Genomic DNA, 24580 nt, shown 5'->3' with positions numbered 1-24580 from the left:
GTCTAAATATTGCCTTTATATGTACCGAGTCACAACTTGAAATGGTCACTGAACAGAGACAATGATAAAATTTCAACACAAAACAATAAGTCTCACATTTAGTCAAGACATCATGACAACTGCAATAAACAAGTGAAACAGGTCATCAATGCTGTACCAAAAGCAGCAAAAGAAAACAATGGAAAAGAGTCATTCGTTCCTGAGTGAATTTACATTTCATTTATTAGCAGAACTGGAAAATTCCCAAAACCCATTTCAGTGTCTCTGCAGGTCTTCATGTCCAGTTTGTATCATCTTCCCCTCCTCATTAGTTGGGTCTGGGATGGGTGAAAGAACTTTAACTACTGCCAGCAACCAAAGATCATCAGATGCAGGATGATGTCAAACCCACAAGCTGTGTCCATAAAGTAGCCTCCATCTAATAATGTATGTCACGTTGTAAAAAGTCAGTTTCTTGGAATAAAATCACTTGATCAACAATATATGGTTAAGAAAATAAAGATCCCTGAATTTTAACATAAAATAATATAACATATGCAGCCATCTTTCATTTCATTACATTGCAGGTGCATAGGTGATCATTACCTCTTTATTCTGAGAAGACTGAGGGAAGGTTGGGCAGGACGCTAGTCCAGAAATGCACATAACGCAACCTCATTTTCTCCTTTACAGAGCTTTGGTCCATGAGATGATGAATCTCCAGATACTGCTGTCCAGTGCTGGTGAATTTGGGCCATCTAACAGGCACTTCCAGTCCTCCTTCGTTGGGATCTCTGTAGACAGAATCAAAGAAAGACAAACTGAAATGATGCAGTTATGGATTTCTATGTCAGTGTCTGATTCAGGTTTATCTCTGTGATATTACTACATTTTGTTCAATTTATTTTTTCAATTTTATTATAACCAGTTTCCAACATATGTCATCTCATTGGCGTCTACACTTAGTAAGGTGAACCAAAAAATTTTAGACAGAGAATCTTACAAAGTGCACTGCTGAATCATACCCAGTTTTGGCAAAGTTGGTCCAGTAGGCAATCATGAAGCCAGAAAGGTCAAGATGTTGAGGCAAGTACTCTGTCATTTTGGTGAAAGATCTTCCAAACACGTACTGCACCTCATCAAAGTGGTCAGCTCCCATCCAGCTGGGATAAAAGCTGCCAGCCATATTGTTGGGCTCAGAGAAGCGGTAGGAGTAGATGTGTTTAGTTCTTTGGAGAGACAAGGAAAAAACAGGTGTGTTAGAATAAGTACATTAGTGCCTGGGGCACTCTACAATATTGACAGCTTACTAAATCTTAGGAAATCCCAAATCAGCACCCATTTACATTTTCTGACTATGGTAAAGTAATGTAGGTTTTACCAGTGAGGATTACAATTTATACAGATCTGACAGAGTTTCCAGGGGTGGCGGTGTTGCCATTTTTGTTTCAACAGATCTCACATCTGAACATCTTTATCCCACTGTAGAGGCTGATCTTTTTGAATGCATTTTTGTTAAAGTTACACTTCATGATGTAGCGGTACTACGTTATGATTTATAGCTCTCGTTATCAATAATTGGGGCACCACCCTAGATCTCTAGGGAAAAATATTAATTTTAATAAAAAAATTAATATTCATAAAAATTTTGATCAATCTCATATCAAAAAGTCTTGAATCCTCGGTTAAATTGACCACATTCTACACAAAGAAACACTTAAGACTGTAGTTTGATCTAAAATGAAGTATTTATTAACTATTCTATGAAAATAATGACAAGTGAACTATATACAATGTAGATATGGTGTGTGTGTGTGTGTGTGTGTGTGTGTGTGTGTGTGTGTGTGTGTGTGCGTGCATGTGTGGAATGTGGGAGTGTGTGTGTGAGAGAAGGAAATATGGTGAGGATTAGCCAGAGCTAACCTGACGAGGTAACCGGTAATTTGGATTAAGAATTCTAATGATTTGTAAAAGAATAAACTGATTAAATGAATTAGATGACCAAGCGGTTAGTACATCACCCATAGAATGGAATCAGAACAAACTCAGCTGGAGTTATTGAAGTGAACCGTCATGGGGCTGGGACTTGCGGGGCCTTCAGATTCGCAGCACAACCGTCTGGACTTGCAGGTTCGGAGCGGTGTGTCGTCGTTATGGCCGCCTGGATGTCCTGCCGCGGGTTGATCAGTTCTATGCAAAGACCTGATCCAGCAGGCCTCCGGAGTTCTCAGCTGAGTGTTGCTTGGCTTAAAAATGATGGTTCTCAGGCTTTAACCAAGAAAAACGGGTGTTGATGAAAAACGGTCAAAATTAAGAAAAATAAATGCTGGTTCTGAATCTGTTCTTCAGATTAAACGAATAAAATTCGGCTTAACGTGAGCAAAATGTCTCCTTAAGTTACAAAAATATTAAGAGATAAATAGTTAACAAACTTAGATGGTGAGGGAATTTCAAAGATAGGAAAAACGCGCTTTAGGTAAGAAAATAATGGGAATCTCTGTCATTGATTCCTCAGGTAATAGAGAGTAAGAGCGAAGAAGAGAAGAGAGATGATGTGGGCTACGGCTGACTTTATCTGTGGGTCCAGCTAAGGGGGGGACCTGGGCGGAGAGAGAGAACTTTTAGGCGCGAGTCTGGTGGAATTTGGAATCTCTTTGTTCTCACAGAGTAGAGAAGAAAGAGGAGTCCAGAATGGATTAAAATATGATATTAAACGCGCAAAACACGATCTGTCTATCCCACCATATTCAGTTGTGTGGAAGTGAAATGTGTAGATTATTACATATGTTCATATGATGTGAATCATTTCATTCATAACTATATGCTTATGTTTATGACATTAAAAATATGTATCACAGTGAAAATATAACAACAAGTCAGAGATTTGGTAACAGGTAAATACAATGGTCATCATTCAACCTAAATGGAGAGGAAATTCAGAGGTTAATAAGGGAATTCAGTCCAAAACCATAGTATCCTGGGGAAGAAATGATTAAACATCACAAATTAGTATCTAGACTTCTGTAACAGATATAACTATCAAATTCGGATATGACGTACAACATAATCTCACTATAACTTTGGTAATCAGGAAAGAGCAAAATAAATTTTAGAAATATGAACTTTGAAGTAATTAGTCTCTTCAGTTAAAGAGTGTGTCTCTCTCTGTTCCAGCCTTCTGCCATAAAGTTTTACGACTTGTTATCTGATCTGTGGAAGGCAGAGACGTCTCCGGCTGAGGGTCTCCTGAAGCTGAAAAGGGATTTTAGCATTAAAGTTCATTAAACAAACATCCATAGCATATAATTGAAAGTCATTGTCTTTTAAGAAGAAGAAGTTATTCCAGGGGTTTAAATGTTCACAGGAGCTCCATCCTTCTGTGAATGAAAACCTACAGAAATACAAATGTCTCAATCCTCCTAGAGATGGGTGTTGGTCAGTGCTGGAGAGAGGGAGAGCTTATCTGAGTTTTGATCAGCTCAGGAATTCCAGGGCCTTTGCAGTCTTGCTACAATGAGAACAAACGGCTGATTATTGGAAGTATATATAGGCCACCCTCATCCCCTGTTGATTCTATTAACAATATAATCACCACTATAAATTCTATTTCTCAGAAAAACGAATTAATTATTTTGGGTGACTTCAATAAGAACTGGCTTGATAAATCATGTACCAAAGAAAAAAATTATTAAGTGATTTAAATCTTACTCAGCTAATTAGTGAGCCTACTCGCATTACATCTCATTCTCAATCTCTTCTTGACTGGATTCTGGTTTCACATCCCAGCAGATTCACCAAATACGGTGTTATGTCTGACTGTCTCAGTGACCATTCTATTGTTTATTGTGTTTGGAAAATCATTCTTCCCAAACTGCCCCCTAAATTGATTAATATCAGACAGTATAAAAAACTTAATCTTGATTTATTTATAAATGATTTAATTGCCATTAACTGGGACAGGTTTCAATTAATACCTTATGTTCAAGATGCGTGGGATTTTTTCCTGTCTGAATTTATAAAGGTGGTAGACAAACATGCACCTTGGAAAACTATTAAGGTTAAGGGTCGACATCTCCCATGGATTAGCTCTGAACTCATCTCCCTCTTTAGGGAAAGGGATAAAGCCTGGGCGATATACCGACGGACGAGAGATGCTGCTGACTGGGAAACATACAGGAAGTTGAGAAACTTAAGCAAAACCAAAACCTCCAATGCTAAAGCCAATTACTATAAAGAAAGTCTGACTGGTGATTTTAAAAATCCTAAAGAATTTTGGAGGAAAATCAAAACAATTACTAACATATCGGAAAAAAAAAGATGGTGATGTTGTCAGGGTCTCCTCCAAATGAGCGGATGTTTCTGTGCACCCAGGCGATGGCAGCCTGCTGGTCCCACAGACCATAATTTCCTGATAAGGATCAAACAATTCAGTCAATGGAAGGTATTACTGATTTCATGAAATCATTTCTTAAATTAGAAGTTGAATCGACCAGGCAACTACCAGGCAAACTGGAGTCTCCAGTGCTCAGGAAACCCAGAGGTCCCAAACGATATTCCAGTGTCACCACAATAACATTTCTTCTTTCTGCGATCTGCTGGCCGCTGTAAAGATTGGTATCCATGAAATAACCCATTGAGTTTCCAGTCATAAAGCCTCCGCCATAGATCCAGACCATGACGGGCAAATCAGTGGACACTAAAAGAGAAACAGACAGTTGTAGTGTTGTTGTTGTATTTTATGGTTCCTACATGAATTTGCAACAACAATTCAATCAAATTCAAGCAATTCTGCGTGACCTTGCAATTTTGTCCAACCACCGCAATTTTGGCCAGCTTCCCATAAGTTCCATCAATCATAGCAGTTCCCAGCACAAACGTAATGCACATACATCACTGAATTCACTTCCTTGTTTATGGTTTGAAGATCCAGATGTTAGATTCTAATGTTTCTCATTTCTCAACAAAAATTACTGCGAAAGATCATGAAACTGGTGTGTGTGACTACATGTGTGCCAGGATATTAAATTGACTTTGTAAGCCACTGACAAATATGATTCATTCAATCGTAAATGATCAGTTTGTGGCTTAAATCTTCCAACAACTTCATGCTATCTGGCTGGTGCTAACTTCCCACCATGGTGTGCAAGCTTGTGTAATTGGGTTGGAGCATATTAAAGAATTGGTTTAGGAATAAATATTGTCAATTAGAATGTTGAAACATGTTCAAAAAGCTGAAAAAAATGCAACTTTTTAGCAGTTGTCACTGTCTCTCATTATTTCATCGCAACAAATACACTAAAAACATCGCAACTTACATTGCAATTTTTGTAAAAAGCTGCCACGAATTCAGACATTTTAGGCCACAACAATCTCGAAAAACGCCTGCAAAATCCTGGAGGGACTGATTTTAGATGACAGCCTGTGGGCGTCTGTTAGTTTGTACCTGTGCAGCTGTGAGGAACCCAGATGTTCAGATAAAGACAGTCTTCGCTGCCAATGGTGCCATTCAGGAAAATGTTCTGCTGAAGGCATTCCTTCACATTCCCCGTGGCGTTGAAAATACCTGAGCAGACATACACACAACAGATAACAGTGTAAACTTGCAAATAAAGATGAAAAGAAAACCTGGTCAAACTGAGTTAAAACAATATATAGGTATGTTATTATGCTAATTTATCTCTACAAATTGAAGAAAAAATATTTATTTCTCAATCAACTTTAACTTAATATTTACAATTAATTTGTTAAAGTTGAAAGGAAGCTAGAAGTTATGGGCCATAATCAGGAAGGTACATATTTGGTGTTTTTTTTTTTTTCAGGACTGAAGTTGATTGAATGAATTGAGCAAAAATATTAATTTGTTATACTGTATTTCTATAGCATGTTTTGTGAGTGGACATTGATCTACTCTGCTTACCTCAAGGCTCATAAGTGATGATTCTGACACTAAAAAATAATGCATTAAAATAATTTGTTACCAATTTTATGTATATTTTATGTATAGCATGATCTTTTATGAACATTTATTTTGGTGGATAGAAGTCATGTTTTGTGTTTTTTTTTTGTTTTGAATAAAAACAGTGACTTCATGTAATCTAATTGGCATTTAAAGGCTTAAAATAAAATAAATCATTACATATTTGGTATTTTTTATTAGGACTGAAGTTGGTTGAATGATTTGAACAAAAAGAAGCACAAAAAACAATCTTATGTTTTATAGCATTTTTTTGTGAGCTGGTGACCTCAAAAGGCCATGAATTAAAGCAACCTGCAAAGGGTTAAATGGTACCCAATGGTTAATTACACAAAGAGATTTTAATCATTTTCTATTAGACATTGTGGACTGTCTCCTATTGAGAAATATGTGGATCATTTTCTATCTCCTCAGGTAAGGGCAGAATTCAAGAGAATTGTCACCACAGACCTTCTGGAAACTTTTCTAGACGAACTGGATGACCTGGTCCCAAGACTGCTGGAGCTATACAAAGCAGGAACCAAGTCTGGAAAGAAGCGGTCTCTCAAAGCAATTCTGGACTGTCTTGCTAAAGATGTAAGTGAAAGTGTGGATGATAGAAAATTAGCCACCATTTGTGGTGTTTTTTGTTTATTTTTTTTAATCTTACTGCATGTCTTTTTGTCTTGTAGGAAACGAATGAGAGGAGAAGGGCAGCTGTCCTACTTGGTCTGCCACACTACATATCAGGCGAAGATCCATCAAATATCATCAGGATGTGTGATGTAAGACCACAATCATTTTGTAATGCAAAACTATGTGTTTGTGTACATTTTTGTCTGTTTCACCTTTTTTTTAAAGGGCCTGTAAGGAGTTTCTAAGTAATTACAAAAAAGGTCTCACTTTTAGATATATGCCTGATCAAAATACACACTTTAAGATGAGTTTTATAGCGTCAAAATATGTTATCTATAAATGCTATTCCTTAGCTTCGCAGTGGGGTCGGACAGGGCTGGACTGGTTTCCGTCTTCTGTAACTAGCGCTACGTAACTAGAAAGGGACAAGTCTTTGAGTGTGTTTGTATGTTAGTGTGAGCAAGGGTGGGAGGTAGGGGAAGGAAGTATAAAAGCAGAGCAAATTGTTGGCACATAAACGGTGATTAACTGTTGTGCATCTCGAGCTTGCATACAAAAATGGTCATACATTATTTCTTCTTTTCAAGGCTCATGTTGGGATTCTGGATGAAGCCATGAAGGGGATGCAGCTTGGCCTCCTGATAGGCTTTGAAGGTGGTCAACAAGGTGCCATTCCAGTTGAGATATTTGATGTGGCAGTTGTGGTCGAGGAGACCATTGTGTTTCACAACATTAACAGTCCTCAACACAAACTGTTTTCACTGAACATAGTTCAGCACAATCCTGTAGGTTTATGTAGAAAAGAGTGAACAGTCCTCAACACGCACACACAAACGGTGCCGTTTTGAAAAAAATCAAGCTGTTACAGTTTATACCTCAAGATTTTGTTGCATGTACTCGAGTCGAGGCCTGGTCTGGTTTAATCTTCATCACAACTCTCTGAAGAAACTCATCAGGATACTTGTGATTCACACAGTAGATGATGCCCATAAGCATGGCGAAGCTTTGTGCCACATCTTTAACTCTCTTTCCTACATAAACTTACAGGATTGTCCTGATCTATGTTCAATGAAAAACAATGTGTGTGAGGGCAAATGTGGAGGTTGGAGACTGTTTACTGTTCACTGTGTACTTTTCAGGACTCTTTTGTGAAATTATACTGTTATCTGCATGGGTACACTTGTTTTCATGTTATCCAATTTTTGGGGTAATTGTGAAAATAAATGTTTGAACATTTGAGTCTTAAGTGTATTCAATTCTCATAAGAAACTGGTGAAATTGCTTTTATTAGTCAAGTCAGGAGCTAAAATTGGGAAATACAAGTCTACTTAATATGTAATTTTAAGTTTAATTGCTGCCTTAAAAATATGAGTTAACTTAACTTGAAAAGGCAATTGAAAATAGTTATTTTAACTTTAAAATATAAGCTAAAAGGATGTACACTTGTGTGTTCCGTTCACTAGAAAAAGCAAGTTTACCTGAATGGACAACATAATATTTTGTATTGTATTAACTCAGAGTATAAAGTTCAAACAACAAATGATCATCAATTAACAATTGTTATAAATAAATTATATGAGTTGAAATAGCATCTAACTGTAAGTTTCCCTGATGAGAGAATGCAAGTTTTCTGGAATGAAAAACTTAATTTTGTGACTTGTTTCAACGCAGTGTATCAAGTTCAAACAAAAAAATATCATCAACCAGGGAACTTATAAAACTTGCATTCTTGAGTTGAAAAAAAGCTTTTCTTGAAGTTGAGTGTACTTACATTTTTAAGGCAGCAATTGAACTTAAACTATTAAGTTGAATGACCCTGGTAATTTTTACAGTGTTGCTATGCTGATGAAATCTAGGTTTGAATTCTCAATAGTCTTTAGGTTGGCACATTTAATCACTAATTTACCAAATGCTTCATTATAAATTAAAGGATGTGTGAAAACTTTAACTGCAGCACAATACTGTGTATCTGTTAGTGATTTTGGTGTCAAAAGTAAACAAACTGTCAAAACTTAAAAGGATTTTCTAATGCACTGAACAGTATTTTTAAAGTACTAAACAAACCTCTGCATAAATGAGCAGCATGTAGGCAAGAGATGGCCCTAATACGTCAAACCCCAAAAATGCATGCGTCAAAGTGTTTTTCTAGGTGTGCTGATGAAATCTAGGTTTGAACTGTCAATTCACTAATTTACCAAAGCTTCATTATCAATGAAAGGATGTGTGAAAACTGATTCTGGTCTCAAAAGTGATCAAACACTCAACACTGGAAAGGATTTTTCAATAAACTGAACATTATTTTAGAGGTACTAAACAAATGTCTACATATATGAGCAATATGCGTTACTTACAGAGGTCGCAGAGACCGTCTCCAGAAACACAGCAACAGCAACCAAAATCCGCAGCATCACCATCATGACCAAACTGACAACCAAGTGGATTTTCAGCCAGACTTTTATAAAAGAGAACCTTCCCCTAAACCATTGTGCAGTGGGTTGGTCTGTTTTTACCATTGGTGCATTACATGTAACATTTAACCATGTTGTGTCCATAACCCTTTCCTCTGTACTGACCTTGGATGAACAGAATACACAGAGAGTGGTTAAAGAAAGATGAAGGCTAATTTCAGGAATAAAAAAGAAATAAATTTAAAAACAAGGAAAATTTTCAGAAACAAACAAGAAGTAAGTGAAAAGCAAAGTTTCCAAACTGATTTTTTTTTACCCCCAACTTGAGCCTTTCTCAGAAAGCCAATCTTTACTGAGTTTACACAGCTGTCCAAATGTGCTCCAAGTTTCACTCCTGTTATCAATAATAATCTTTGGTGGCCTTCATCATGGCCAACAATTACTACCATTTTTACTGTATTAAAGTGACATTATCGTGTGTCAAAAAAAATTCCATTTCGCTGTAATTTTCTGAAGCTTTCAATCCGTATTCTGTGATAAAACTGTACCTAATTAAGAAATATGTTATATATGTATTCAACTACATATCCTGGCAAACCCAGGCTCACAGTTGCAGGAATCCTTTGGTTATGTTGCAGCAAACTTGAGGTCAGTAGCCAACTTGTGGCAGACGTCTGGCTAATTTTGTGGAAAGCTCGTGACAGCTGACTTCTTAAAGAAAGTCACAGGTTTGAACTTTCTGGTCAGCTTTTCTCTCTGTACCTGTGTGGATCTAAGGAAGCACCAAAATACATGAATCAAAAATTTTACAGACACAGTTTTAAATAAGCATAGTTTATTGTAAAGTCTCAAGCAAATCAGCGATGGCTAAGCAGAATATCTCTGATGATTTAAGATGAAATGGCCTGATATTATAACAGAAGATCTAAAACCATGTGACAGCAATATTAAGTCAAAAACACCAGTAATGACACGTGCCATATGGTAAAGTTGTAGTACTGTACAGGTATACTGTAAATTTAAATGCTTAGTAAAATAAAACCAATGAAATAACAAACAGCCATCATTCATTTATTTTTCATGAATCAATACTGACATGATATTACATTGCAGGTGCATAGGTGATCATTGCGTCTTTATTCTGAGAAGACTGAGGGAAGGTTGGGCAGGATGCTAGTCCAGAAATGCACAAAACGCAACCTCATTTTCTCCTTTACAGAGCTTTGGTCCATGTCATGATGAAGCTCCAGATACTGCTGTCCAGTGCTGGTGAATTTGGGCCATCTAACAGGCACTTCCAGTCCTCCTTCGTTGGGATCTCTGTGGACAGAATTTAAGAAAAGACAAACTGAAATGATGCAGTTATGGATTTCTATGTCAGTGTCTGATTCAGGTGTGTGTCTGTGATATTCCTACACTATGTTCAATTCAATTTATTTTTTCAATTTTATTTTAACCACTTCACAACATAAGTCATCTCATTGGCGTCTTCACATAGTAAGGCGAACATTACAAATTTTAGACAGAGAATCCTACAAATCCAAAGTGCACTGCTGAATCATACCCAGTTTTGGCAAAGTTGGTCCAGTAGGCAATCATGTAGCCAGAAAGGTCAAGATGTTGAGGCAAGAACTCTGTCATTTTGGTGAAAGGTCTTCCAAACACATACTGCACCTCATCAAAGTGGTCAGCTCCCATCCAGCTGGGATAAAAGCTGCCGGCCAAATTGTTGGGCTCAGAGAAGAGGTAGGAGTAGGTGTGTTTAGTTCTTTGGAGAGACAAGGAAAAAACAGGTGTGTTAGAATAAGTACATTTGTGCCTGGGGCACTCTACAATATTGACAGCTTCACTGTAACAAATTACTGTAAAAATACAGCCAAATTGCAACAGTAGTGTACCGTTTTTCCAAAATACGGTTAAGTACTGTAAAATTTGAGCATTTTTTTGGACCAAAAAGAAGAATGACAGTTAACAGTAGGCTGCTGTAATATAACGGTGTGGATGCAGTATTTTCTTGGAGTGAGCCACATGGCGCGAAAGACTTTCAATCGTCCCTGATCCTCCCTTTCAGCAACCACGGAAAAAGGTTAGTACCATTTTCTTGGCATTTGAAACTTGGATTGTGAACCTGGTAACTGAATTTGTGAGCTATGTTTCATTTATGCTTACTTTGCATAATCCAAGCAAGCAGGTAGGCCTACTGCACAAGAGAGCATATTTAGATGGTGTGTCTTTAGCAGTGCAAGTTCAGATACTTTAATCATTATTTTCTTAAGATAACTGGGCATCTGCTTACAGGTCTAATTTCAGTTTATATCCTAATATATTCAATTCACTTTTTTTTGGTTGCTTTTGTGAAGCTAAACTATGTACAACCCTGCTAGCATAAGCAAATGTTAGTTGCTAGTATAATTTGCTGCATTATTTGTGGTGTTTTCCCCTCTTTTTTGGTAAAAAGTGAAAAAACACTATATCTTGCTGACTGCTGATGTTGCATTTTTATATTTTTCAGCTTTGTCTAAGAGGAATTACCCATTTCCTTCTTGGAAACCAGACTTCGTGAAATGTAAGTTTTATTCTTAACACAACATGCATTTAGTCGTTTGCCACTTTGTCATTCTAGACTTGTAAAAGTAAATTTGAGATTTAAGTTTTTACGGTGTTTGACAAGTTACAATTTGTTTTGTACTGAATGCAGTGAACATACAAAAATGATAACGTGCAACATTTGCTCCAAGACCTGCAGTGACACATTGGCATATTTGAGGCACATGCGAAGTCATAAAAGTATGCCTAATGTGTCATTCAAGTGTGGTTTTCTTGGATGCAGTAGAGCATTTTGGAAGTATTCAGCCTTCAAGTGTCACATTTATCGCCATAAAGAATCACACAGGACCACACTGAGAAGTGCAGTTGATGTAACATGCCATGTTGACTTCTGTAATGTTAGGTGTGACAATATACACAGTCTTTTCTCCCATCTGAAAACTCACATTAAAGAAGGAAATCAGTTCTATGCCCTTTCCAGCAATGCAAGCAGAGGTTTACAGTTAAGTCCACATTTACATCACATTTGTCAAGAAAGCATAGAGATTTCTCTGTAGACAACCTGATAGCCTCGGTTGTAACCTCAGGACATGCAAGCACCTCTCATGAAAGTCTTAATGAACATTGTGATGCTGAACTACATACTTCCAGTCAGTTCAGTCATGAAGAAGAGATTATCCCCGAGGACGCAGACAAAGGCCAGTTTTTGAGAAACGTAGCTTTGTTTTATTTAAAATTGCAAGCAAAACTGCTCCTTCCATCCTCTACTATCCAAACTATCATTGAAGATTACCAAGAAATACATGCTGTCAGTCACATCTGCTTTTCAAACTTAAAGAAAAGTTAGTCAGTCTTGGGCTTTCACAGGCAGATATAAGTACTGTGATTGATACAATAAAAAGTGAGGATCTTTTCAGGGCTTGTAATACTCAGACACTGCAAACAGATCACAGGAGAAAAGCTGTTTTTAAAAACATCTTCAATTTTGTAGACCCTGTATCCTTCTGTCTTGGCCAGAATCAGTCAGGCAAAGAATGTTTTGTGCAGTATATTCCTGTGAAGAAAACTATTGAGTCTCTTTTGCAATGTAAGTCAAGAGTGGGAACAACACAATCAACAAAAAACTGCCATGAGCACTGATGATGTGCTTCAGGATGTATGGGATGGCACAAATATTAAAGGAAACATGCTGTTCAAAAACACAACATCTCCATTAGGTATCATTCTTTATCAGGATTCATTTGAGGTATTAAACCCTTTAGGATCTGGGAGAAAAAACACAAGATTCTGGCAGTGTACATGACACTTGCAAATATTTCATCACACAACAGATCTACCACTGATCAGATGCAACTGGTGCTACTTTGTCGAGAGCAAGATTTTAAGTATTTTGGCCAGGATCTTGTGTTTGGCCCTCTTGTGAAAGATTTAAAAGACCTTGAGGTGAGTGGCATTACCTTGCCAGATGGTCAGATCCACAAAGGAACGCTATGTGCAATTGCAGGTGAAAATTTGGGTTCACATAGTATTGGGGGCTTTGTTGAGAGTTTTGGCAAGACCTTGAATTTCTGCAGGTATTGTGACATAGATCGGCACACATTTTTATCAGATCCTCTTGCTAAAGGTCCTGATCGCACAGCAGAATCCTATCAAAATCATGTTCTGGCTCAGACACATAATGCTGAAGCAAGTGGAGTCGGAGGTGTTAAATTTGATTCAATCTTCAATGAGCTCGATCACTTCCATGTTTGCCAGCCTGGATTACCTCCATGTCTTGGTCATGACCTTTTTGAGGGTATTGTGTCCTCTGATCTGCCCTTGTATATCCATTGCCTTGTGACAAAAGAAAAACACTTTTCTTACCTTGAACTGAATTGCCAGATAAGTCAGTTCAAATATCTTGGTAATGATGCCAGCAACAAGCCTTGTGAGGTAAAATCCAGGCACTGGCAAACTCTCTGGACATGCAGTGCAGAACTGGTGTTTTCTTAGGATGTTACCAGTGTTGATTGGAGACAAATTAAAAAAAGCTGAAAATAGTGATGTGTGGCAGCTAACTTTACAGCTCAGAGAGATTGTTGAACTTGTTTGTGCTCCAAAAATCTCCACTGGTCAGGTTGCGTATTTGCGAATTCTAATAGAGGAGTATTTGCAAACCAGAAAGCAAACTTTCCCAGATCATCCACTGAAGCCCAAGCATCACTATCTATGCCACTATCCAGACCTTATAGTTAAGTTTGGGCCATTGATCCGCCTTTGGACACTACGATTTGAAAGCAAGCACACTTATTTCTAACAGTGTGCAAGGAAGTTGCATAATTTCAGAAACCTCTGTCAAACTCTTGCTGAAAGGCACCAGCTTTTGCAGGCTTTTCTAAGTGCTGGTGCTTTATTCCCACCAGATGTTGTGGTAGACAGAGGCACAGAGTTTTTCATGAGAGATTACAATGAAGATATACAACAGTCAGTTGCACATCTTGACTTTAATCCTGTAAATACTCTGATTGCCCATGATGTGACAGTGAAAGGGACAACATATAGGAGTAACATGTTTGTTGTGCTAGGTCATAATGATGATGGCTTATCAGTTGGAAAAATTAAAAAACTGATTGTTTGTAATAACACTACAGTTTATTTTATCACTGAGAAACATCAGGCTACTCGTCTTCCCTACATTGATGCTTATCATGTCACACCCATGCCAAAATCCTACTGCTGTGTCAAACAAGAAGACCTTTTTGATTTTTACCCATTGCCTGAGTATATTGTTTGGGGTATGTCACTGCTAATCTTGCATCATTCTGTCCCTACTTTCTAGATCAATGTCATCCTTAGGTGAGGCTATAAGGAACATCATCCTCAGGGCATTGCCCAGTCTGTCTGAGGAAATCCAGCAGAAGCTTGTTTCCACACTTGAAAGCTCTGGAGTTGAATGTGTAGATGATCTGAAGTATGTACAACAAGAGGACATCAAAGAGCTTTTGCCTGTTATTCAGCAACGAAAACTGCTGGAGCAATTTAAATTGGGTAATTATTACAAATATTTTGGACATCATATTTTGTTATCTGTAAATGGTTATACAGGAAGTTTTCCAATTCATTTTGTCCACCTATGACCTAAAAATGCTGTTTTATCACTATCAAAAGGAAAAAAAATGGAAGTGAGGTGAAAATCAAATTCCTCCTTGTGTGGGCTAAGGCATCAGCTATTAAGTTTTTTACAATTTTTTTTATTGTTTCTTATTTGTCTTTTATTTTTATTTTCATGTAATTTCTTTCTTGCTTTAATTGCTTATAGTGATCACATAACTTTTTTCTGTTGATATATAAGTGATTGCCTCGAGATACTGCCAACTACTCTTCAGATTAGTGTCCTGTTCCATCAGTTTTGAATGTAAAAATGTGTAATGTGAGAAGATCTGTATGATCAAAACATTGCACAACAAGTGTAGATTTTTAAAAATGCCTGGCAAACAAACAAGTGACAAATATTTCAGATTTGTTGGTGTGCAGCAGTTTTTTTTTTAGATGAGTGAATTCTTTACTCAAAATTACTTAAACTTGCATGTAAGTATATTGTAATGTTCAAGAGATTTGTTAACATGTTCGTTTTTTGTTGTTTCAGAAACTACCTCCATCACACTTAATATCCAGGCCTCTCCAATTGATTTAAGTTCTTCATCCCCTGTCTCCAGTGTGTCATCTGCTTCTACAACCTCACTGTCCACCCTTTCATCCCCCACAAGCTCATGCTCTTTATCCTCACTGCATGACCAAAGCAGCGCTGGTTCAGCAAGCATACTAAAGTCATGGCCTGAAACATTTCAAGTCCCATGGGACAAAATGCCACAGGAGATCCAGACAGCCATTTCAAATGGCACAAGACCTGCTCCTGACAAGAGGCGGCAGATGGTGCGAATCCTAGCAGATGAAGTAAGAAAGTATGAGGCCAATCCCACTCGTTCACAGTGTCATATAATCTGTCAGAACATAACTAGACAGTACCCCAAAACATTTGCTGATATGACATCAAGTGGTGATGTCATCGCTGGAGGTTTTACTTCACTTCTGTCTCAACTTAAAACACGGATCGAGAACATCAATCGCTCTAGCAGCTTTCAAAGATACAGATCATTAGGACCCTGCGGTACTACTGGATTCAAGAGAGGGCCAACTGACACTTATGGCTGCACAAGGTTCCAACCTGAACTTCTTCCAGAAGAAACAAATCAAACAGATGAAGAGAAACGCCAAAAACTGGAGAGCATTTACAGACAGGAGGGCATTGATGGAGGAGAGAGGGCAGAAGTGGCAGAATTCATGAAGACCACATTCAGTCTTCAGCGTCGACATATTAATGAGATCCCAGCACCTACTATCGCTGATTTGCAAACCAAGTGGCCTTACCTATTTACTCAAAAGGGAATCTTTTCTCATTTTGAGCTACTAACTGATGTGCCTGTCCTTCGTGCTCTGGAACTGTCAATTGAGGAATGTGGAACTGCAATTGTGGAATATTTCCGCACAAAAGTGAAAAGCAAGGACGTCCAGACTGTCTTGTCCAAGACACAAAACGATGACTTGACACATCAAGTCATTCAACTCTTGATAGCCCACTTTGCCGAATCACCTGAGGGACTGATACTCCATGCTGATGTAAGTTAAGTCCAATATTAACTTTTGACGATGATGCTTATACTATATGCACCGTGTGTTTCTAATGTCAAATTCCACTGTCTGTGCTTAATAGGAGTTTGCCACAGCAGCAGATATTGAGTGCTCTTTGACTCTGCCAGTCAGCCCTCGTCTGATACTGCGTAAGTAAGAAAAATAATATTAATGCACATGTTTAAATTCCGTATCTCCTAGCACTTGTATTTGGATATAATTTGTAATTATACAGAAGAGAAGACTGGAAAAAATATACAAATATGCAATAGGCCAACATTATTTTTAAAGGAGATAGTTTATGTAGGCATGGTAAAGACACACCTATCTCTTTTAACTAAACTCTCATCTTTGTTTGCTATAGGGGGCATTGAAAAGGCAATTACTGGATGGATGGTCAGCATTGAGGGTCGAATTATCTGTGAGGGGGTCCAGCCAACATTTACTACAGGACTTGCTGCACTGTTTGCGACCTTTTACATCTTCAATCTACAGTACCAAGATGAGGCAGCTCAGACACTGGAGTTCATTCAGCGGTAAGGCCTCTTTAGATACTGTGTATTCCTGTGACAGAACTTCAAATTAATATGAAAACTATATATTTGGAGACAGATACCATTTTTTGGATCATTCATTCATTCTGTTATATGTTATTCACATTTTTTGAGGGAAACAAAATTACTTTGCTTTTCTGTATCAATATGTATTACATAATCAGCAAAAAAAATCACATAGTATAACAGTAGAGGTAATTTGCACTTTAAAATGGTATATTCTATTGTGCAGTAAGTTGTGTTTAATTATTTTTTTACTTTGAACTGCCACCCAAGTGGTACTTTTTTGTAATCTATTGTAATTTGATGTTACTTTCTGAGTTCTTACATTCCCTGATCTTGGCTGGTTTGTTCCAGGCGCTTCATTGGGATTAACCCTGAGAGGGGAACAAAAACCAGACGTGGAAAGATGGTGTCTAAAAAAAGTGGCAAGGTCGTTCAAAAGAAGACACAGACAGTAAATCAACATGTTGCAACTCTCATAAAAAAAAAACCTGCTGGACTTTGAGTGGCACTTTGTACAGGTTAGTAAATTCTCTCTTCATGTTAAAAAGTTGCTGTACCCTCCTGCTGTTTCATTTCTCACTCTCGCTCTGTGCTTGTCTCACTCTTGTCTCATGCAGTGATCATTCCACGTACACAGCTGGATGCCAGCCCACAAAGAGGAGACACTAAGGGATTGCAAGCTAAGTTAAAAAGTTCAACTTTGTGTTCACTGTATATTGTTTGTTTGTTTGTTTGTTTGTTTGATTGAACCAAAAGGTTTTGTGCAAAATTCCATGAAGTTCATACTAGTGATTTCAGGCAGGCAGCTAATAATAAAATTGATAACTTTCTCCTGATGCCCTGAGACAGGCATTTTCTATTTTTTTTTGCACTTTAAGTTAAATAGTTTTTCCTTGGTTTCTGAGACATTGAATCGATTTTCATTTGTATTGCTGCCTTTAAATAAATATTAAATGTCCGTTGGCTTATCCTCTATCCTTTGTTGTTTTCTGTGTTTTACTGGTATTTGCATTTTTCAATGTTAAGCACAGTTAGATAATAATAATAATTCTGGTTAATTTTTTATATTGTGGGCTTCTTATTTATGGTCATTACAGATTATTTGCAATTCTGAGTACTTTTTCTACATTATCAAAGACAAAAATGTAATTTCCAAAGTTTACAGTGAAACAATGGCAACCACAATTGCCAGTATTTTACTAAAAATTTCACACTCTACGGTAGAACACAGAAATTGTTTTGACAGTATTGAGCTGTTTAATCAAATTACGGTAGTAACACTGTGAAAATACAATAAAATACTGGCGACCAGAGCTGCCAGTATTTTACTGTAAACTTCTGATTCTACAGTAGACTGCCGTGATAAAATTTTACAGTAGTTAACCATTAAAATAAATTACGGTAGTAACACTGTAAAAATACAGTAAAATACTGGCGACCACAGCTGCCAGTAGTTTACCGTAAACGTCAGATTCAACAGTAGAATACTGTAATACATTTTACAGCAATTAACTGTTGAAATAAATTACAGTAGTGAAACCGTAAAAATACAGTAAAGTACTGGCGACCACAGCTGCCAGTACTTTACTGTAATTTTACATGGAAATTTCTTTTACTAATTCTTAGGAAATAACAAATCAGCGCCCATTTACATTTTCTGACTATGGTAAAGTAATGTAGGTTTTAGCAGTGAGGCTATTAAACATAAAGGTCAGAGGCACCTACATTTACAGAAACAAGAACATGCCACAGTAGGTATTATTCTTCCTAACAGTTAAATATAAAGTTATTTTATTAGGTATACAAAACGATTCATGCTTGTGTGGGCTTTCCTTCACATTGGTCATCATGCAGTTGAAGTTATGCCCAGTATTATTTCTCACAGTCTTACACAATGTGTGGAACAAAGGTGCTTATGGACAGACTAACAGCAGCATCGTTAGAACAAGATCTTATTCTTACGTGGCCTTGGCAGCATGAAGGTAGAGTGCAGCCTGTGTCGGAACCAGAAAAATGTAGTCTGTTCCAATTTCTGCAACAGTTTTCTTGATGGTCTTCTGGCTGGGATTAGTTTCCCAAGTTGAGGTGTATGTGAAGTAGGCATTTTCTGAACCAGCTGCACCCTTGTCCTTCGTGTAGGAAACCAAGAGTCTCTTCACATCCCCTCTGGATTCAAGAAGAGACAGTTTCACACTGAGGTCTAATAAAACACCTTTCTGCTGCTCAAACTACTAATGGCTGAACAGTTCTATCCAAAGTTTGGTGTGATGCTCTTCAGTAGATATGTTTTGAGATGACTGTTGCTTTACACTAATCATGTGGCTTAAACTCACATCGGGGTGTCCACCTGGTCAGAGTTAATTGATGGAACATCATCAGTAGTGAAGGTAAATCCATCCATGTCATTGACTCCAGCCATGTAGTCAATGTCTGCCGCATTGTGGAACAAGTTGGAAGGCTCATCCGGCAGGAAGTCACCGTCAATCACAGGAACCAGGTACATTTTGTATATCATGGGGTCTGAAAAAAGCACTCAATCAGAACATACATTACAGTACTGCCATCGTCATTTTGCTGAATGTAAAGGCCAATATGGTCAAAGAAATAAAATTGTATGGTTTTGTCAGGCCCAATAGTGATAAACAAAAAATATCAAGAAAATATCAACTCCAGTAATCAGCAGAGCGGTCGGCCATCAATGACTGACATGACATTAAATGAATGTGACATTATGAATCTTCAAACAGCAGGATCTATGAAAAAAAACGACACTGCCAGTATCTGTTTACTTTTACTAAAAAACAGATGAAAGATCACTTCACTGCGGGATGGCAGAACGTGCCAACACAGTATGTCTAAAGTGCGATGGTAAACTAGGCAGTGGAAAGAACAGTTCTTACCATCAGGGGAACTGGTCTGATCGAAGACGCCTGCCATTGTAAGTTGCTCAGGATCCGTCATCTTCAAACAGGAAGCCATATTGTGATCCGTCGGGCAGTTGACCCTCAAAGCAATCTGGGGAGAAGGTTCAAAACATTTTTAATTAATAATACTGTTAATGTTTTGACCAAACGAGTGCTCACCTATGAGAGCAACTGCAATGTACCTCCTCAGCGACGCTGCGGGGGTTTCTGTTGACAGCCCAATTGCAAAGTGCGACCCCACTCTCGGAGATGGCTCTCTTGATCAGTCCTTTGTTGTGGGGAGTTAGAGTCTATGGGCAGACAGATGCAGATATTTGAACATGTTCTTGTATCTACCATCTCTCTCTGAACACAATAAACTCGATGCTGAAACAAAAACGCTCTCACCTGGAAGCTGACACTAGCTCCACCTGCAGACTCTCCAAAGATGGTGATGTTGTCAGGGTCTCCTCCAAATGAGCGAATGTTTCTGTGCACCCAGGCGATGGCAGCCTGCTGGTCCCACAGACCATAATTTCCTGATAAGAATCAAACACAATTTATGTCATGGAAGGAATCAGTTCTACAGTTGGCAGCGCAAGTATCTTCCAGGCACCTACCAAGCAGACTGGAATCTCCAGTGCTCAGGAAGCCCAGAGTTCCCACACGGTACGCCAGCGTCACCACAACAACATTTCCTCTTTCTGCTATCTGCTGGCCGCTGTAAAGATTGGTATCCAAGTAAAAACCCATTGAGTTTCCAATCATAAAGCCTCCTCCATAAATCCAGACCATGACGGGCAGATCACTAGACACTAAAGGACAAAGAGATAGCTGCAGTGTTGTTGTATTTTAGATGACAGTCAGTGGGATTCTGTCAGTCTTTACCTATGCTGCCATGAGGAACCCAGATGTTAAGATAGAGACAGTCCTCACTGCCACTGGTGCCATTGACAAAACTGTTCACCTGAAGGCATTCCTTCCCGTACTCCGTGGCCTTCAAAATACCTGACAAGACATACACACAATATAAGAACAGTGTAAACTTTTTATTTCTAAACACGGCTTAAACTACATTTTCAATACAAACAACATTATACAGTCTGGGTAATAGCCAATATTCATATATCTCAACAAGACAAAACATTCATTTCCCAATCAACTTTAACTGAATATTTACAATTATTTTGTTCAATTTAAAGGGGAAGCTGGCAGGTATGGGCTAAAATCCAGTAGGTGGGAAATTCACAAAGTCCACCTACCATCCCAGCCAGGGTGACGCTTCGGTTTTTCAAACCTTCCAGGAATGTCAGCAAAGGGAACCCCCTTAAAGACGTCCATGTAATGGCCAGAGCCGATATGAATGTTTTCACCCTCCACCATTCCTCCCTCTGTGTAAACCACGCCAAGCTACAAAAAATTAAAAGGTAGAGAAAAATAATCATAAAAGGCAAGTGATGGACCTGATATGTCAAACCCCAAAAATGCATGCGTCAAAGTGTTTTTCTAGATGTGTTGATGGAATCTAGGTTTGAACTCTCTATTCACTAATTTACCAAAGCTTCATTATCAATGAAAGGATGTGTGAAAACTAATTCTGGTCTCAAAAGTGATCGAACACTCAACACTGGAAAGGATTTTTCAATAAACTGAACATTATTTTAGAGGTACTAAACAAATGTCTACATATATGAGCAGTATGCATTACTTACAGAGGTCGCAGACACCGTCTCCAGAAACACAGCAACAACCAAAATCCCCAGCATCGCCGTCATGACTAAAGGAAGAGAACCAGGTGGATCGTCAGCACTACTTTTATAAAGGAGACCCTCCCTTGAACCAATGTGCAGTGAGTGGGTCTGTTTTCTCGTCGTTGCATCTTATGTAATATTTAACCATTTTGTGTCCATGACTCTTTCCTCTATACTTACCCTTGGATGACTTCAACCACTGGCTGAACAGAAATGACACATCCAGTGGGCAAAGAAAGATAAAGGCTAATTTCTGAAGAAAAAAAAATAAAAAAGTCAGAAATCACACCACATGGACTTGTATTAGTCATCCTTAAAAAGGAGTCAGTATAAAGCAAGGTTTCCAAACTGATTTTTTTCCCCCAACTTGAGCCTTTGTCAGGAAGCCAATCTTTACTGAGTTTACACAGCTGTCCAACTGTGCTCCAAGTTTCACTCCCGTGACAAAATTAATCTTTGGTGGCCTTGGTCATGGCCAACAATTAGTACCACTTTTACTGAATCAAGGGGAGATTACCATGTGTCAAAAATTTTTAGTCTTCTATTTAGCTGTAATTTTCTGAAGCTTTCAGTCCTTTTGCTATGATAAAAGTGTACCTAATTAAGAAATATGTTATGTACAGGGGCGCCGAAAAGGAGGGGAAAAGGGGAAGGATTCTAGGGGCCCATCATTAACAGGGGCCCAGAAAGGCCCCTGATAAAATTATAATACTGACAAAATGAATATGGCACTATCTTGGTAATTTATAATCACAAATAAATATTTTTACGTAAAATGGTTCAGTCCTACTGAATCAACTGAACTGCTGCATGCCGCAGTGCTTCAGTCAGACTGAGTAGGGTGAGGACAGTATGCCTCAGAAGTCAGGTAGTCAGAAACGAAAAGAAAAAAGGTAGTTGCTAGAGGTACGGATCCGTACTTTCCATTTGCTAATCAGATATGCGAGATCTGGTCACGTGACTCCCGGTAGACGCAGGAGGTATGGACCCGTTGCATCGGTACTACAGGTATGGACCCTAAACCTGACCCTAACACTAACCCTAACCTTAACCTTTGCTTACCTTTCAACAGTTTGCAGTGGTTAGCAGCTTCTTGACTCGCGAGACTCGCGTACGGGTCCGTATCTGTCTGGCAAATGGAAAGTACCGCATTCGTAGCCCGCAGGCTATGGGTACGGTCCGTATCTGTAGACACTACCAAGAAAAAAAGATAAGGAGGGAGAGAGAGGCCAAGGGCCGACAATATGTTACCCAGTTTTTCAAAAAACAAGGTGGGTTTGGTTCATGTGGTGGAAAGTTCTGGAACATTAGCCTGTTGTTGTTTCTACTCTATCTTAACTTTGTGATTTTTAAGCTAGCTCACTTTTCTCCCCATATTAGCTCATATTTTTGAAGAAAACTCTGGAATTTTATATTTCACTGTTGACATTAAGCAAGCTGCCCATATTTAATCAGCCCCCCCCCCCCCCCCCGTGTCAAAATGATGCATGTTTGAACAGACACGTCAAGAGCAGCAGCAGCAGCAGCCTGTGAGCCCCCTACCCCTGAACAAGCCCCAGTTCCCACAACTGAGGAAGGAGGTGAGCAATTGCAGCCGCCAGAAGGAAAGGCGAAGATTCCATGACGAGACCTCTGAAGAGGAGAGGTCTCAGGAGAGTGCAGAAACTGTGTTTCAGAACACTGTGTTCTTTACTGCTGTGGACAGTATCATAAGTGACAACCATTGATCACAAAGTATTCTGGTGATCTTACACCTGATTTTGAAAATGAAGTAAGACACCTTAACAGTGTATACGCTTCCAATTTCCTCCCTAACTTGTCCCCTCTTGAACTCCTGAATGCTATTTGTAAGCTGCAGCTGCAAAGCATCTTTGGAGAAGTGTGTATTGCTTTGCGTATATTTTGCACACTGCCAGTTAGTGTAGCAGGTGGTGAGAGAGCTTTCAGTAAGCTAAAAATGATTTTAAAAAAAAACTACTTTAGGTCCAAAATGTCACAGGAAAGGCTCTGCAGTCTTGCCATGCTGTCCATCGTTGTATGATTCTATAGATATTGATGAGAAATCATAAAAGGCAGTTGGCTTTTTGTATTTTATTTATTTTATTTTATCTGTTTCTTCACAGATGATGATTGCAATTTATTTAATGGAAGAGGTTATTTTATGTTCAAGTTTTGTATTATTCAGGTATGTAATTTAATTTGGGGAAATTTTATGCTAAAGAATGAGAATCAATCTTGCAGTAAATAAATGAAACATTGTATTCAGAGTATTCAGAGTGTTCAATGCTTCCCCTGCCAAGTAACTGTCACATTGTCCTTTTCACAAATATGGGAAATAATAGTCAAAAATATCATTAAAATGCACAGTTTTATGTAAAACAGCACAAAATATTTTCGCCGGCCTTATGTCCGGCGCTACAGGGGCCCAGTAAAATTTCTTTTCATGGGGCCCAAACTCCCTGGTGGCTCCCCTGTGTACATATTCAACTACATATCCTGGCAAACCCAGGCTCAGATTTGAAGGAAACCTTTGGTTATGTTGCTGCAAATTTGCATCTAGATCTTTTTTTCTGTATGTAAATTCAAGGGCTGTAAGATTCCTCGAGTTCTTCAGTAATTCGATTACTGAAATTCCTTGAGGCAAAATTCTGTGAATCCACGCTTCCTTTAATCAGCTACATACTAGACCCCATGTGTGTAACTAGCGATCCGAGTCTGGAACCAGACTTCATCCTATACAGCCTCGGACCTACAATCAAAAAATTATACGAGAATTTAAAATTTGATGGAACGCTTCTATTTTAACCGGCACAGCTTTTCTAGTGTTTACGGTGTTTAGCAGATCAGAGGCTGAATAAAGGCAGTCTCAGTCAGACTTTCTGTGTGCGAGTCGGCTGAACAAAACACTCTATCTGATTTCTATCATACTATTGAATAGGCTCAATCCTGATACAATCATCCCACAGAAATGGGCCAGTAGGTCCTTACTGTACCTACTAGTAGGTACAGTAGGTTGTGATCGTCTAATCATTTAATTGATCCAATGCTAATAATGCCCAGTAGGCACAGTAGGTACGTTATAGAGCTCATTTCCCCACGCCGTTTAGAAGCTTTATTCAGAATATCATCTTTTTAAATTGTTAATACTAAAGCCTGAACCATTGACATAAACGTA

At 38.4% G+C, this 24580-nt stretch overlaps 1 protein-coding gene across 2 annotated transcripts; it reads right to left on the bottom strand.

Moving 5' to 3' along the window:
• Nucleotides 1–221: 221 nt before the first annotated feature.
• On the bottom strand, nt 222–22825 carry LOC110971843 (bile salt-activated lipase-like). 2 transcript variants are annotated; one of them, XM_051938582.1, is made up of 12 exons: nt 21367–22825; nt 20917–21064; nt 20543–20662; nt 20275–20469; nt 20063–20193; nt 19858–19965; nt 19652–19766; nt 19085–19271; nt 18714–18917; nt 10541–10744; nt 586–773; nt 222–418 (listed from the first exon to the last, which is right to left on the bottom strand). In XM_051938582.1, the coding sequence occupies exons 1-11, from the start codon at nt 21427–21429 to the stop codon at nt 590–592; spliced, it is 1659 nt and encodes a 552-aa protein (XP_051794542.1). In that variant the 5' UTR covers nt 21430–22825; the 3' UTR covers nt 222–418; nt 586–589. The 2 variants fall into 2 exon arrangements, with proteins under 2 accessions (XP_051794542.1, XP_051794541.1); XM_051938581.1 differs by lacking the exons at nt 222–418; nt 586–773 and adding an exon at nt 9801–10296.
• Between the last annotated feature and the right edge of the window lie 1755 nt (nt 22826–24580).

Source organism: Acanthochromis polyacanthus, chromosome 18, assembly GCF_021347895.1.
Source record: "Acanthochromis polyacanthus isolate Apoly-LR-REF ecotype Palm Island chromosome 18, KAUST_Apoly_ChrSc, whole genome shotgun sequence".
NCBI classification, from domain to species: Eukaryota; Metazoa; Chordata; class Actinopteri; family Pomacentridae; genus Acanthochromis; species Acanthochromis polyacanthus.
This window is presented reverse-complemented; position numbering and strand designations above follow the sequence as displayed.